This window comes from Rhineura floridana, chromosome 5, assembly GCF_030035675.1.
Source record: "Rhineura floridana isolate rRhiFlo1 chromosome 5, rRhiFlo1.hap2, whole genome shotgun sequence".
In the NCBI taxonomy this organism is placed as follows: domain Eukaryota; kingdom Metazoa; phylum Chordata; class Lepidosauria; order Squamata; family Rhineuridae; genus Rhineura; species Rhineura floridana.
In genome coordinates, this window is record NC_084484.1 from 28,290,252 (window position 1) to 28,306,665 (window position 16,414).

The following is a 16,414-nucleotide window of genomic DNA, read 5'->3' on the forward strand; positions in this document are numbered from 1 at the left end:
AGGAAGAGAGAGGAGAGGGGAAGGAGGGAAAAAGCAGGTCTGATCATTTGCCTGCTTATTGAGTTCAATGGGATTTAATCCTATGCAATGATGGTTAGGATAGGAAAAGGAAAAATTGACCATGGGGGAGGAGGAGGGGGAGGAGCGTATTGGAGGGGTACAAAGGAAGGGGGAGGGGAGGGCAGGTTTGATCATTTGCATGCTTATCAAGTTCAATGGTATTTACTTCCCTGCAATCATGCTTAAGATAGGTAAAACTGACCATGGGGATGAGGAAGGGGAGCGGGAGGAGGGGGAAAGGGAAGGAGGGGATTGGAAGGGGATGGGGATGGGTAGGGATGGGCAAAGGAAGTGGGAGGGAAGGGGCAAGAGGGGGGTTAGGAGGAAGGAGAAGGGAGGGTGGGTTTGGTCATTTGCATACTTTTTGAGTTCAATGGGATTTATTTTATGTACACCGCCCAGAGAGCCCTTGGGCTTAGGGCGGTATATAAATAAAATAAAATAAATAAATAAATAAATAATTTCTGTGCAGTCATGGTTGAAAATGGGAATTGACTGCCTTCAAGTCAATCCCGACTTACGTTGACCCTGTGAATAAGGTTTTCATGGTAAATGATATTCAGAGGTAGTTTTACCATTGCCTTCCTCTGAGGCTGAGAGGCAGTGACTGGCCCAAGGTCGCCCAGTGTGCTTCATGGCTGTGTGGGAATTCGAACCCTGGTCTGCAGAAAATGGTCAGGGTATGGGGAAGGTTAGTGTTAGGATTACAGGTACTCTGTGAATATGGCTGATTTTTAATGAATTTCAACAGATTATGAGAACTCTCAGAGAAAAAAGTCCAAAAGGGCTCTGGAGGGTTTTTCTCCTTTTTTAGACTTTGAACGCTCTATTCTCTCTGACTGTTTTGTGTATCACCATGAAAACTGAGAGGGTTGTCAAGCAAGCTTTTCCGAGTTCAGGACTATAAGTTTTGTAAGGTTTTGTTTTGAAATGAGCTTATGGGAAGCCTCAGAATGGCATGAGAGGTATTTTCAATTTAACATTCCGGAATGTGAAAAATCTCCGCTGGCTATAGTATACAGCCACTCTTGTGGCTGTATAATATTTATGTTGTTTGGTTGCTGGAGTTCATAAATAATCATCTGTTGTATTTCTTATTGCAACATGACATATTGTATTACATTTATAACGCTTGACCTTGGGTCACATATTTTTCCTCATTGTTTCCTACCCCCACTTTTAAATTTAAAAGCTGACTTTAATCAGTGTGTTTAATAGAGGTTCATGAATTCATTTTTATGAGAGAAGTGTAGATTATTAACATATGTATATGATGTTTGCATATATTATGTTTATATACGTTAAGGGTAATCTTTCATCCCGTATTTTACAATACTCAGATACTTCACACATTAATGAAATGTGTGCAAGCTACAGTACTGTCTGTTCAATATTTGTTTACACTTGAAGGGGAGCAATATGTTCAGAAACGTGATATGTGTATGCCAGGATTAGCTGAAGTTTGAGAGTATATGTGTTTTCTGTATGTTTCTTCTCCATGAGTCACAGTTGGTCTCACAAACATGTGGTAGAGAAACAAGAACTCAAATTTACCCATAACTACTTAGGGTTCTCTTCTTCTGGACAGTACCTTTGATGGTAGGCTGTATTGCAGTGGCTAAGATACTGAATGGGGATTGCTGGTTCACATCTTGTCTCTGCCAATAACTCACTAGATGCCCTTACACAAGCTACCTTCTCTCTCTCTCTCTCTCTCTCTCTCTCTCTCTTTCTCTCTCAGTCCCAGTCCTCCCATCTGCAGAATTATGGGGACAATAACACTGACCTCCCTTATACAGTATCTATAATAGGGATTGGGTTCAGTGGCTGGTTCCTAACTGTTTGAATTCTGACTGTCTGGCTTTCAGTACTGATCCGCCATTTTTTCTCCCGATTGATTGCACAATTGTCAATTCATGGTTTTTTCAGTGGAAAAAAATAATGTAGTTGCTAACAAAAATACTAATGAAAATGTTTATGCTGTAGGCACTTGTTCCACTGAGTTAAGTTAAGAATGCAGCAGTTTAGAGGAAAGCTGATTGCAAAGACAATAACGTAAAATTTGGAGAGGGTTTAAAAAAAAAATGCTGATGACAGCCGTGACTCTCCACAAGAAATCAATGCTGGCCTGAAAACAATGCAGATTGTCAAATTATGTCAAAGTCCAGTAATAAATCTTATTTAGCAAATATTCTCCCTCATCCTAATCTATAAGGATTTAACACAGCCAAACTGAACTTGATGGTCTGTGATTAGGATCTCCCACACATTTTAATATTGGCACCTGGTTGGCCACTGTGAGAACAGGATGCTGGACTAGATGGGCCACTGGCCTGATCCAGCAGGCTCTTCTTATGTTCTTATTGCAAATCATGAGGCTACTTTGAAGATCTGAAGACTGGGGAAGTGGTGCTCTGGGAGACAGTGTTGCAAGTCTTTTCTCCTATGCCCTTTTCCCCAGGTAAATCATCCCCCCCCAGTGTTGTATATATCTTACATTGGGGGAAGGCCATAGAAAGAAAGGGTTAAACACACTCTTCCCAGAGCACCTACTAATCTTTGATCTTGAAAGCAGCCTTATGGGGCTGCTAATAACAAAAACAAAAATCACTGGAGTTAATAATTGAAGATCTCCCACCCTGTCCCTTTTTTAGCTCCTATGAGGGATGGGTACTGCTGTACAGCCACTTGAGAGCCCCTCCAGACCCTGTCCAGAGAGGTTTTATGCTGTTTAGGTTCAGAATGGAAAGACTGCAGTGGTTCTGTCTAGAACGGAAAACTTTTGCTGCTTCCTAAAAGTTGAGAAGAAATGTGATTGGTACTCCCATCCATCCTGGTGCGTGCAATTATGCACATGCTGTTTCTCTCAGTGCCTGTTGTCTATTCTGGCAGGCAAATCATCTGGGGAAGATTATGCAGAAGTAGTTTATGCGCAATGAACTGGTGATGTATTAATGGCTAAAGGAAGCTCATCGGGTGGTATAGGTCATGGCAGACCTTCTCTACTTGAGTTATAACTGAATGCTGATTATACACCCTCCTAACAAATTGCTCCTATAAATGCATCAATCTTTTGTTCCTACCTATCTCTTGCATTTTTGTATCTACTGATCCAAACTTGTGTCTGAGAATGTGTATCTTATATACACGTGGTTGTGTTGGTGTCTTTCTTTCCAGTGTGATACACACTTTTGAACATTGGTGTTCCTGAAATGGGGATTTTTTATAGTTTTATGGCTATTCCTATGTATGACTGAGGTACAACTCTGTTTGCAAGTATAAGATCTGTGCATGCAGAATTGGTCCAGAAAGTAATCAACATAATGTATTGAATTACTGATGGTCTGGGCCTTTTAAGCTCCTGTAATAACCACTAAGGCTGCAATCCTAAACCTGCTATTAGGCAGTAAGTCCCATAGAGCATGGGCTTACTTCTAAGTAAACATGAACAGGACTGTGCTCTAGATATGCTACATTTTGACTTTTTATTTATCAGTTGAGAGAGAGGATGAAATAAGGAAAGCTGAGACCTTTGAAAATCCTCTGTAATTCGTACAGAACACAGTTCGTAGAGAATGTTGTGACCTATCAAGTAACCCTGCTTCTGAAATGATGCAATCTGATTTAAATCTTTGTATTTTCTTCAGTTACATTACTGGCATAAGTAGCTTAAATAGTTCATTTGTCAGTTAAATGGCTTTTCTACTGGAAGGCCCAGGGCTGGTGTATGTTCACTGTGGCATAGGCTCTGAGTAGCTAACTGCCTGTAAATGTTTAACACCATAAAGTAGCTCTCTGAGGAATGTGCCAAGGCAGAAGGCTGGGTCAGGGTTGCATATCCTTTGTAATTCACAACCCTAGATTCTGCACTTTGAATAAATTATGCAGATATTTGTGTTCCTTTGCAGAGTTTGGATATGCAGAAAACTTGGAAGCGTTTGGCCTGGATTGGAATTTGTGGTTAAGAGTTAAGATGGTAACGACCTTGGAGATGAGAAGGCAAAGGGTGCTGTATGAGTCAGATAATAATGGTCAACATTTATATAGCATTTTTGGGTATTTAAAAGTGTTTCACATATTTTCTTTTTTCAATTTTTAAATAATGTTTTGTATATATTTATAAAACAAACGAACGGTAAAAAATGACTACATATAATAAAAAAAGTATTACTTGCAACATTCATCCTTGTGACTGCACTATTATTTCAGATTCTTACTAAATATTTCTTGCATAAGTTGGTTTATATATTTTTGGTTTTGTCCAGTCTGAAGGGAAGTTTGTAAGGTCAGTAGCTTAAGCCTGGTTGACCCGTCATTTATATACTCAATGAATGGGATCCATGTAAGTCTCTCTCTTAGTTAAATGTCTGATCAAATGACTGTATGATTTTTTCCCCAGCTACCATAATCTGCCAAACCCTGCTGATCCAACCACATACATTTTCCTGTGATCCTTAACAGTATCCCAGTAAGATAGATCAGTATTGGTATATCCATATTGAAGATGAGACAGAGTGGCTTGTTGAGGGTCACCTAAATGATTTCCTGATCTGTAACTGAGTCTCTCAGCTGCTATTTTACACTAGCTGTAGGAGCTGTGAGAGAAAGAATGGGACTTAGACTTTGGTCTGACCCATCAAAAAGCAAGTATATCTAGCCCAGCATTCTGTTTCCAAGCATAGAGAGCCAGATGTCTCAGAAGCTCACAAGAAGGACATGAAAATGATGGCCAATACTTGGAGAAGATATACTGCTGCTGAGCTTGGAGGTTTCATTAGCTCTTATGGCTAATAGCTGTTGATATACCTGTTCTTTATTATACTTTGGGGGTTGGAGATTTTAAAGTAGGCTTCATTTTGTTGAGATGAGAGAAGAGAACAGTAGAAGGGATCTGAGACAACAAAGGCTTCAGTAGAATTGTTCAGTTTTCTAGAATAGGACTAAACCTAAGGCCCTCCAAGTCCCATCAGCCTCAACCAGCAGAGCCAATAGTCAAGCATGATGGGAGATATAGTCCAGCAACATCTTGAGAGCTACAGGCTTCCCACCCAAAGAAACCTGGTGATTGTCAAAACTCTTGGCTTGGCAAGCAAAGCCAGCCCAAAATGCTAAAACCCTACATTTCTTTGAGATTTTTGTGTGTGTAATAATGTAAATGTGCACTTTTGTACATAATGTTGTGTCTGAGTGTATGTGCACAGTAAATACCTTCCCACTATGATACACCATTTATTATGGCACCTGAAACAGCAGAATAGTTGTGGGTAGGAGTATTGCAAGGTGCCAACCCATGCCACAAATTTAATTTATTTGTATATATGACAATTTAGGGTGACTTTTAGAGAAGGAATAAAACAAACATGCTTTGGTTCTTGCTGCTAGGGCATTTTTCTGAGCTATGGGATGTCAACAGGATATTCTGGGCCCAATACATTGTGTGTATTAGAGTCCTCTCCACATGTATAATTTATTGGCAAGAAGTGCTGCTTATGTATGTATTGCAGGGCTGTGGAGTCGGTATGCCAAACCTTCGACTCTGACTCCGACTCCTCTATTTTTCTACTATCCGACTCTGACTCCACCCAAAATTGCTTCCAACTCCACAGCCCTGGAAAGGGGTGTAAAGGTCTTTTTAAATTGGAAGCTCTCATAGGAGCATTTTTATTGCTGCCTGAATATGCGCTGATCTTGGCATCACAGCATTTGTCTTCATCTGGGTCCTATGTCATACACTGACACACAAAATGTTTTCCATCTTGAGTTATGGTGAAATGCTCAACTACAGCTGACTTCATGGGAAGCTTCTTTGACATTTTGAATTTATGTTTTTAAAAATGTGTCAATCAAAAAAGCCGGAGTTGGAGTCAGTACATTTCTACCGACTCCGACTCCACCCAAAATTGCTTCCGACTCCGACTGCACAGCCCTGATGTATTGAAACTAAAAACATGTGTTGTCCAACATCTAACATGATTTTCTTTCCCACACCCACACCCCCTTTTTGTCCCACCTGATCCATCTGTTGTACATACTGACACGTTGCCTGTCACCACTCAATACCAACTGAACATGACATTCAGCAACCACAGAACCACACATTCTGTACCACAAGTGGAAAGCAGTGAAATGACCTTTGTGTAGAGCAGATATCACAAAAAAGATAATACAAAAAAGACATGATGTGCAATCTATCAGGGGAACAGCTGCAGCACTGGGAGTCTGGAGAAGACCTGCCCTGGGAGTGAGTACTTGAGCATCTGGGCGCTTGCTTGCTCGCTCCTCTGGATTGCTGTCTCTTGAGACAGCTGAAGTCCCTGGAAAGTGCAACTAGGACTGGGACCACCTGCCTGGCTTGACTCCAGAGAGAGGCTGCAGTCAGTCTTGCAGCCTCTTGCATCAGCTCCTGGCTGGGTCAGGGGGCATAAAAGCCCTGCTGCCCTTGGGTGACACCAAAGGGGATCATCCCTTGGGGAGCCCCTTAGGAAGTCCCAAGAGTGGGGGTGCTTCCCCCCTTTAAAAAAAAACCAATCTAGAAAAGATTGGTGTGGGGAGGGCGTAAGGTGATTGTTCCTTTGCAGGTGAGAGCCTGTGCAGTGAACTGAATGATAGAAGAAAGTCACCAGATGCCTTCACAGTGAGAGTCTGTAATTGGCAGAAGGCTGGCCCTCCTTGGATGTGAGGCAGAGGGGAAGTAGATGTGCCCTGTATGAAAGTTACTGAGTGGATCTGTTGTTTTTGTTATATGCCTTCAAGTCGATTACAACTTATGGTGACCCTATGAATTTTTATATATATATATTCATAGGGTTTTCATGGTAAGAGGTGGTTTACCATTGCCTTCCTCTCAGAGTGGGTCTGACTGTTCCCAATTCTCTCAGAGGCCTACTGGGATAATTGGTTCAGGTAGGTTCTGTTGATGGGTTTTTGTTGTGTCCATAACAGGTGTTTAGGAGGAGTCTTAGTAAGGAGAGACATGGGTGATGCCACCCCATTCTAAGTGATCATGGATAGAGGAGTCCAGCAACATCTGGAGGGCCAGTTTCCCTGTCTCTCTACTAGAGAATACAGTTGCCATCTGGAATAGAGAAGCTGGCCATCCATGTTAAAGTGAAACCCAGTGTTAACCAGTACTAAGTGGGAGGGAAGTAAGAATATTTCATGTTAGCTAGTCCTTTGATATTTTGTGTTGTACACCAGACATTTGCTTACTTGCCTGGAAATGGATGTTATTGTAAAAGTCACCATGATTACAGGCAGAAGTTCCAATAGCCAGTTAAATATTGAAACAGCCTTATGTTTCCACATTTTTTTCTCCTTTGAATTGTTTGTTCTATCTCTAGGGAGATACAGTGGCTGAAAAATAGTTTTCAAGGCTGAATGAACCTCTAGGCAACCTTAATACCCCTCATGACTGTGCAGCTTAATTTTGTATTTCCGTTATCCAACATGTTAGATATGCAGGAGTCAAATCCCATGTGCTTTATAAATTTAATTTAGATGATATGATATATTTTTTAACTACCCTTGTTCAAAAGATTCTAGGGTGGTGTACGAAAAGTGTGAATAAAATGAATACACAGAACTTAGAATAAATTCAATTTAAAATGGACAAATACACATAAAAAAGAGACAAAAGGCAAATAAAGCAGAATAAAGCAAAACTCCAAGAATCATCTACAGTGTAAAATGCCTGGGTTAAATAGGAATGGCTTCACTTGGTGCAGAACAGCTTGCTAAGTCAGCACCAGACTTAACCTCCTGCCGGAAAGGCCGTTTCCTTTGTGGAAGCACAATGTCCCTTCTACTAAAGAGCAGAGCTTCCCCAGAGGAGCTTAAGGCATGAGCAAGCAGGTATGGGAAAGAGGTGATCCTTCAGACAAAATGGTCGTAAGCCTGTAAAGGTAAGCACCAACACCATAAATTGATCTTGGAAGCAAATAGGTAGCCAATGTAGATCTTTCAGAATTGTGTAATATGACCCATTTCTATTTTGTAGGCTTTTCTTGACAGGAAAAAAAAAGAACCCTGAAAGGGTTTATTTGGAAAGGTTGTCGAGATTCATTGGTGATTAGGGTAGTGGCCATAACTTTATTTTGGAAAGTTTGCTTTGAGTCATTTAGTTACGAGAAGTTTGTTAAGAGATAAGGAATGGGGAAATTCCTGCTATATTTATGTGTCCTGTTGTATTGTTTAGCATAGCTTGGTACAACTTGTGTCCTAACAAGATGAATATGGCCTGGCTGCCAAATATTTGGCAGCCCTTGAATCTACTCACCCACACACTCGTTCAGGCGCTGGCAGGCAGTACAAAACAACTCCTAGAAGACTGCCTTGCCTTATATCATTGGTGGGCTGTATTTGACTTGGTAGATCACAAGGTTTGCAGTCATGGTCTCGAAACTCCTTACTATTTTTAAATATGTTGCTGGACTTACAGACTGATCCTAAACATATTGCTTCCTTGGAAGTCCCAGCAAATCCAGTGGTGCTTTAATTCTTCACCATTGTTTTCCTATTATGCTGTAGCCGAGGTGTGAGAACCTTTGGCCTTCCAGATGTTGCTGAACTGCAGCTCCCATCAGCCCCAGCCAGCATGTCCAATGGCTAGGGATGATGGGAGCTGCTCAATCTAACTTGTTGAAAGTTTGGTGGATGCATTTGGCTTTTTATGTTTTTGATTTGGATTTCTCTCAGAGAGCTTAGTTCTCATTTGTACAATGGGGGGACATGTTTTCAATCCATGGTTGGTCTCATTCTGGCAATATTGCAGGTGTGGTTAAATTACTGTCATTTTACTAGATCTTTCCTGTAGTCTTTAGGCAATTGTCAAGATATTCTCTAAATTCCTTAACTAAGGCAGCACATACAGAAGGCGATCTTTCTTAGGGCTTCCTGCGGCAATATCTGCAGCTGCTCCTAATGTGAAGGGGTGGGTGTGGGTGGGTTGCCTCGGGTTGCCTCTTTGGACAGTGCATTGTGTACACCAGGGGTGGGGAACATGTGGCCCTCCAGATATTGCTGCTGTTCCACCAATTCTAGCCATTGGCCATGGCTTTTAATCTGTAGGGTGAGCCCCCTGGTCAACCTGCTTCTTTTTCTAAGAGACTTGCAAGGGGAAAGTATGAGTGATTTGGGGAGCGAGCCAACAGTGTTGTCAGGTGTGGGGCAGGTAAAGGCAGGGCTTGGACAAAAGGGGCTTTGGAGGATTGTCAACGCTTGGGAAGCACTACACATACTTCTTTTGCTTGTGCAGTTTGATGTCAAAATGTATGGGCAAAAACAGATCACCTGATGTCATTGTGATGTCAGGTGATTAAACTAGGACCGCAGAGGTGTGTGATGATAAGTTATCCAGGCCTAATTTATAACATAGCTGTGTAGCGTATAAAATAGTACTGTTTGGCATATCTACAAAATTTACAGGGCAATACTTTGCATATTTTCTCTGAAATAATGCTTGCACAAGCTGGATTTAGAAAGGGAAGAGGCACCAGAGATCATATTGCAAACACATGTTGGATAATGGAATGGACCAAGGAATTTCAGAAGAAAATCACCCTGTGCTTTATAGATTACAGCACAGCCTTTGACTGCATGAATCATGAAGAACTATGGAATGCTTTAAAAGAAATGGGGGTGCCACAGCATCTGATTGTCCTGATGCGCAACCTATACTCTGCACAAGAGGCTACTGTAAGAACAGAATATGGAGAAACCGATTGGTTCCCCATCGGAAAGGGTGTGAGACAGGGGTGTATTTAATCACCCTATTTGTTTAATCTATATGCAGAACATATGATACGGAAAGCAGGATTGGATCAAGATGAAGGAGGTGTGAAAACTGGAGGGAGAAATATAAATAATTTAAGATATGCAGATGATATCATACTCTTAGCAGAAACCAGTAATGATATGAAACAAATGCTGATGAAAGTTAAAGAGGAAAGCACAAAAGCAGGACTACAGCTGAATGTCAAGAAGACTAATGTAATGACAACAGAAGATTTATGTAGCTTTAAAGTTGACAGTGGGGACATTGAACTTGTCAAGGATTATCAATACCTTGGCACAGTCATTAACCAAAATGGAAACAATAGTCAAGAAATTAGAGGAAGGCTGGGACTGGGGAGGGCAGCTATGAGAGAACTAGAAATGGTCCTCAAATGCAAAGATGTATCACTGAACACTAAAGTCAGGATCATTCAGACCATGGTATTCCCGATCTCTGTGTATGGATGTGAAAGTTTAACAGTGAAAAAAGCAGATAAGAGAAATTTGAAATGTGGTGTTGGAGGAGAGCTTTGCGGATCCCATGGACCGCAAAAAAGACATATAATTGGGTGTTAGAACAAATTAATCCAGAACTATCACTAGAAGCTAAAATGATGAAACTGAGGTTATCATATTTTGGACACATAATGAGAAGACCTGATTCACTAGAAAAGACAATAATGCTGGGAAAAACAGCAGGGAGTAGAAAAAGAGGAAGGCCAAACAAGAGCTACTGGAGGTCGCTGATTCATAGGGTCGCCATAAGTCGTAATCGACTTCAAGGCACATAACAACAAACAACAACTTCATCATAAGTGCACCTCAGATTGTAGCCTCAAAAGCATAAATGCCTTAGACTCTTATCCTAGTGTACACAATTAATTGAGAGTTGCCCTACTGAACACAATAGGACTTACTTCTGAATAGACACACATAGGATTGTGCTGGCTGGTTTTGTAGCAGTGTCTGTGTAACAGTTGTTTGAGGGAAGAGGCGAAAAGTTAGCCACAAGGGAGGGGCCAGGTCACTAGAGAGCAGAAGCTGGATGCTTACTTCTAGTTAGTATCTTCTAACGGGATCAAAAGTCTTCAGATAACGAAGGCCTGATATGCTTCTCTTATGAAGATGGCAACTCCCTCTAGGTGCTGAAATATATCTGTGTCTACAACATGCAAAGGAACTATCATTCTCTGATGCTGGAGATTGGCTTATGCAAAAATCTTTTTAACTGAGTAAAACCTTGACTTAAACAATTTGTTCGTTCCAAAAGAAAAAAAATACAAGATTTTTCAGTCTTTCCCAAGTCCTCTGCTGACCCCCCCCCATTTTTCCAATGTCTCCCCTTCCAGGGCCTTCACATCTCTATCTCTATGTGAGTGGGGCTTGTGACGCCCTTCCCTGGCTCTCCCTGTCAGGTTCCTACCTGCTTGTGGCTACTGCCTTTCACTAGGCACCACCAGGGACTCCACCAGTCCAGACTGTCCTTTTTTATGGTTTCTCTCTCTGCTCTAGCACAGATCTCACTAGATCCCTCTGCTAGGCAGCACCACCAGTCACGTCCTATAACCAATGTTCCCAGAGACTTTGTCTGAGCCTCTCTCTGTCTGGTTACTTTTGTGTCTCCGTGCTTATGCTGTTCCCAACCCCCTTGTATCAATGTAGATAACTCATATAACTCAGGGTTGCTCTGAATACTGGTATTGTTATTCTCTTCACCGCTGCCACCATTTGTTACTGTTGCCCTTCAGCCTTGGTAATTACCTTACCCTCCCTTCTGGTCTGTGAAACCCCAGCCAAGGATCAGGCCTTCGGTAAACCAAAATAGTATTTATTAAATAACAGTAATAACAAGATTACTTTTCTAATGGTACTTAAGCATATGGTTTCATCTATTCCTGTGATACTTGACTTATCATTAACTAGAACTCCCACTCCCTCTTTCTCCACACTCTCCTGACATCCACCACCTAACACCCACCTCCAAACACCACCAAAACAACCCACAAAACACCTCCCAAACACCTCCCAAACACCTCTCAGATTCAACTGTCATTCTTCCATTTATACTCTCAGCCATTCAAACGCTCAGCCAATCATCCAGCATTCTACTGCTCATCTACTCCCCCCTCCTCTTTCATTCCACTTACCATGTATCTTCTATACAAACAGCACTTACCATATTTACATTAATACAGGAACATCACAGGGCTCTGCAAAAGCCTCCTCCAATCTAAGTATCCACCTGCCTCCTTCCATTTCATTTTTGTGATAAGCTCACAGAACTATGTACAAAGATCTCTACATGATGAGCAGACAGATATTTGGTACTTGGTTGGGGGAAGTCTCTGAAGGTAGAGTATGTTTAGAAGAAAGAGCCACACTGAAAAAGTTGGGACGTCATTTCTGTGGAAGTGCGGGCTCTGTGTCCTTCATGGGTTTCTGTTTTTCAAAAAAACTGGCATAAGCATATGAGCCCGTCTTGAGGAAAAGAAATCCCTGTTGCTGCAGGTCGGAAAGTGCCGCCTGAGGCAACAGCCTAGTGGAAAGGCTGACTGCATTGAGGACCCAAGCGCTTAAAATCTCATTCTTCTCCAGCTTGAGTAGGAAAGCATTAAAGCACTACTAATTAATAAGCTAACAAAGACTTCAGTGGCAGTTAATAACTTGCAAGGTAATTGAAAGTCCAAAGGGCACTGAGTCAGAAGGGCTTTAGCTTCTCACAGAACGAAAAACTGTTTCTGCAGCATGAGCAATAACCCACCCCCTTTGTCTTGCCCTCAGGGTCACTACAGTAAAGAGAACCAGAGTGAAGGTGCCTAGAAAAGCTAGCCATCAGAATCCTGTTTGTTGACTTATTGTGGCATTGCAGCTCTTGGTTTTTTTTGTTTTTGCTTAAAGTCTTAATTGCGAATGATGGTTAGGAGCTGCTGGAATGAAAAATGAAAAAATTTCTCCTTTTGAGATTCAGCAGCTAAATCAGAAGGTGAATACAGGCAGTCATTTATCCTTTGGTATTCTCTCCCCTTAAATATTAGACAGGTGCTATCTTTTTGGCACTTGCTAAAGACCTTCCCCTTCCAACAAGCCTTTTAAGTAGAGACCTTTATCCCAGTTTGCATCTGTATTGGAATTGATTTTAAGATGTTCTTATTGTTTTATCACTTGTTGTTTGCCGCCCTGGGCTCTTTTGGGAGTAAGAGCAGGATATACATTTAATAAATGACAAGTGGAAATTGTGTTCATGGAGCTTCTTGGGTTAGCTACACTAGACATTGGTGCTATCTTGCCGACTGGGAGGAGATTTTTACCACACTTCTGCATCTGATAAGGAAACAAGGGAGTGGCAGAATCCTTCACCTTACTTTCCAGTGTGATGCTATGGGCCAGCTTCCCAAGTGGATTTATTTATTCAGTACATTTATATCCTCCCTTTCCTCCATCATGAAACCCCAAAGAGGCATACATTGGGTTCCCAGGTAGTCTTCCATTCAGGTACTGATCACCCACTACCTTGTCTCATAGGTGTTGTCTGTTCCCAAGGGTGATGCCGTGTCTCTCCTGATAAATTGTGCACCTCTACCTTGGTAGGCTCTCTTGTCTCCAGTATACCTTTCAGAATGTTGGAGAATAATTGCTACATTAGGGCTTCTGTTGAGGCAGGAATGGGCAGCCCCACTGAGTGAAAAAGGTGGCCCAGGTAATGAAATAGCCCCTCAATATAAGATGAAATATTTTCTTTTGAAAGTAAGTGTTCTTAAAAGTGTTAGCTGGTATTATTTTGTGGTTGAATTTCAGTTTGCTCTGGTTGACTTAACTGTTGTCTATCATTTTGGATGGTCTTGTCAGTGTAGCAGAAGCTCTAGATTCTAGAACTCAGACTTGTATGGAATTTAAATGGTTCAATTCCTCCATTAAAATGGGTTGATCACTTTTCCACCAACAGGTACTCAAGGTCATGTATACTTAACAGCTAAAAATCATACCCTGAGGTAGTGCATAGCAAAACTGTACACAGAAACAACAGCAGTTGCTAAAATATTAATAATGCAAAAAAGCAATAACACATCAAATATAATTTTAAAATGTCTGAGAAAACAAAAAAGTTATTTTCTATTCCTCAGCTCATCCTAGGTGACCTGATGAACACAAGGCTGGTGAACTCATTCCAGATCTATCATGCAGTAACAGAGAAGGCCTTATCAGGCCCCACAAGATTTTAACCGAATAGATTGTAAAAGAATTGGGAGGTTCATATATGTGGAGACTCTGGTGCTGCCAGTGACTTTTAAAGTTACAGCTGTTTGGATCATGTTTTTTTAAAAAAAGTTACTTAAAGGTGTTACTAGAATTAATATATTTATATTAATAACTTGCCCTTATTGCTAGTAATAGATTTGTCAAACTTTTCATGGTTTCATCTTCCTACCAACATTTCAGGTAGTTGTGGAGAGATTTCACATTAAATTTCGCCCCACTTGAATATGACTTGTAAGGTTCATCTCTGCTAACTTCTTTCTCCTTATTTAGAATTCTGATGGGAGTTTTGTACTTGTTTTCATAGTTGGAAACATACAAATACTGTGTGTGCAGTAGGATATGCATGTCTATAATGCTTTGTATATTGTATTTCTACTTTGTTGATCATGTCAGCCTTCATCCTTGTAACAGAGGTGCAATGTGTGTGTCACAGAGAGAGAGAGAGAGAGAGAGAGAGAGATTAAAAAAAATTTATTATTTAAACAGGTGGTTGAATCCTTTATTCGTTACTGGTCATAAACGGAAACTAGAAGAAGATGATATGTATAAAGTACTCACTGAAGATTCCTCTAAGGTGCTTGGGGAGAAGTTGCAGTGGTAAGTAGATCACGAAATACCAGTGTTAGTGGTTGGACCTTTTTATTTTTATACAGCTTGCATTCTGTGCTGTCACAAATCTGTCCCTTTGCCAGTCTAAAGACTGTTGAAATGTATGAGAGGAGAAATCCTATAGTGCCAACTTTTTGCCCTATCTGTGCTTTGGTGTGCTATATATTGGAGTTCTTGTTGTGAGACAGACTTTATGTTCCAATTTTTGAGATGAGGCAGGGATATTAAATATCCAGGTATCAGAATGCCTTGGATTATATTTAAATTGATTTTTCAGCTTTCCTTGGGTTGGGAAGATCTGAACAGGGTGGTTGAACAAGATCTGAACAGGGTGGTTCATGACAGATGCTCTTGGAGGTCACTGATTCATAGGGTCGCCATAAGTCGTAATCTACTTGAAGGCACATAACAACCACAACTGGGTTGGGAGAGTATCATAACCATTTTGATATTTCTGCCAGTGACCTGGTTTGCATGTAATGCTAAGCCAAATCATGGCTTAGTTAGTGTGAAGGTGTGAGCATGTGGGCTCTCAGAGAGAAGAGTGTGGCTGTTGTGCTTCTCCCCCAGTATTCCTGCTGCCATGCTGCCTGGGGCTAAGCCATAGTTCAGCTTGCAATGTCATCTGAAGCCAGGCTTGTGGTTTGCCTTGCTTCAGGCAAACTAGGAGCTGTAAACCAAGAACAAACATTAGCATTATATGTGAATTGAGAGCGGTCTTCATATCTGCAAATGTAAGAGGGCTGTGTAGCCTTATTTAGCTATATAGGCAGGAGCAACAATCCAACACAGAGTTAAACTTGCTTAAGATGATTTAAATCAGTAGCTTTAAACTCACATAAATTTGTTATTGGATTGTGACCAGCGAGGTTTATCGCCTGATTACTTTTTTCTCTTTTGAAGTTTTTATGTCTTATGGAAATATTAATACTCTAGCACAGTGTGGAGGAGAGCCTGGCTGGGAGTCCAGAGTCTGTGAGTTCAAATCCCCGCTTGTGTCTCCTGGGTGTCAAGGGCCAGCTAAAGATCACCCCCACAGTGAGTGACTCAAGGGTTATGTGCCCTGCCACCTGTGCAGCTGTGGGCAAGCTGCATAGTCCCAAGGAGCCCAGTTGCCCCCCAGCTGGCAGTTGCGGACAAGGCAGGGGCTGGCTTGTGCATCTGTGGCAATCTGAGCAGGCCCTAGCCAGCTGGGCCTGACTAGCCTCAGAGGGAGGCAATGGTAAACCCCCTCTGAATACCACTTACCATGAACACCCTATTCATAGGGTAGCCATAAATTGGGATTGACTTGAAGGCAGTCCATTTCCATTTTCACATCATTTTTAAAAAAGCATGTTAAAAGATCACCACCACACACACATTTTAAAAATATGCTTAATTTTATTGTTTTTATCTCAGTTTCTTGGGAAAATATTTTCACCATAGCTTTTCACAAATAATGCTTCCTTTAATCTGCCATGATAGTGGTAGCATTTTTTTTTATCCATTACCCTACTTATAGAATGCTCCACCATCGTTCATTCTGAACCTGGATTCTATTCAACTCTACTTTGGCGGCAGTTCTGTTCCCTCATTACAGAAAGTAAACATTTTTCCTCTTAAAACATATATGGTTGTTGACAGTCTAACTCCCGTCTCGCTAAGGATCATAGAGCATGACACCATGGTACTGAGATGGTGTTATGGCTGTAGCTGCTATTCATGCAAGCCGGCA

The 16,414-nt window shown here is 41.3% G+C and overlaps 1 protein-coding gene and 1 long non-coding RNA gene across 4 annotated transcripts in view; one reads left to right on the top strand and one right to left on the bottom strand.

Moving 5' to 3' along the window:
* The window catches only part of LOC133386252 (uncharacterized), a 35,355-nt gene that overhangs the window by 17,812 nt on the left and 1,129 nt on the right, over nucleotides 1–16,414 (bottom strand). The gene's annotated exons all lie outside the window — the stretch shown is intronic.
* Nucleotides 1–16,414, top strand: part of ABCC4 (ATP binding cassette subfamily C member 4 (PEL blood group)) — a 205,346-nt gene that overhangs the window by 3,616 nt on the left and 185,316 nt on the right. For 2 of the 3 annotated variants that reach the window (XM_061630101.1, XM_061630098.1), the window contains exon 2: nucleotides 14,575–14,685. In XM_061630101.1, coding sequence (XP_061486085.1) covers nucleotides 14,575–14,685 — 111 coding nt within the window. Of the gene's footprint in view, nucleotides 1–7,916; nucleotides 7,962–14,574; nucleotides 14,686–16,414 lie in introns of those variants that run through there. The other variant, XM_061630099.1, reaches the window with a different exon arrangement.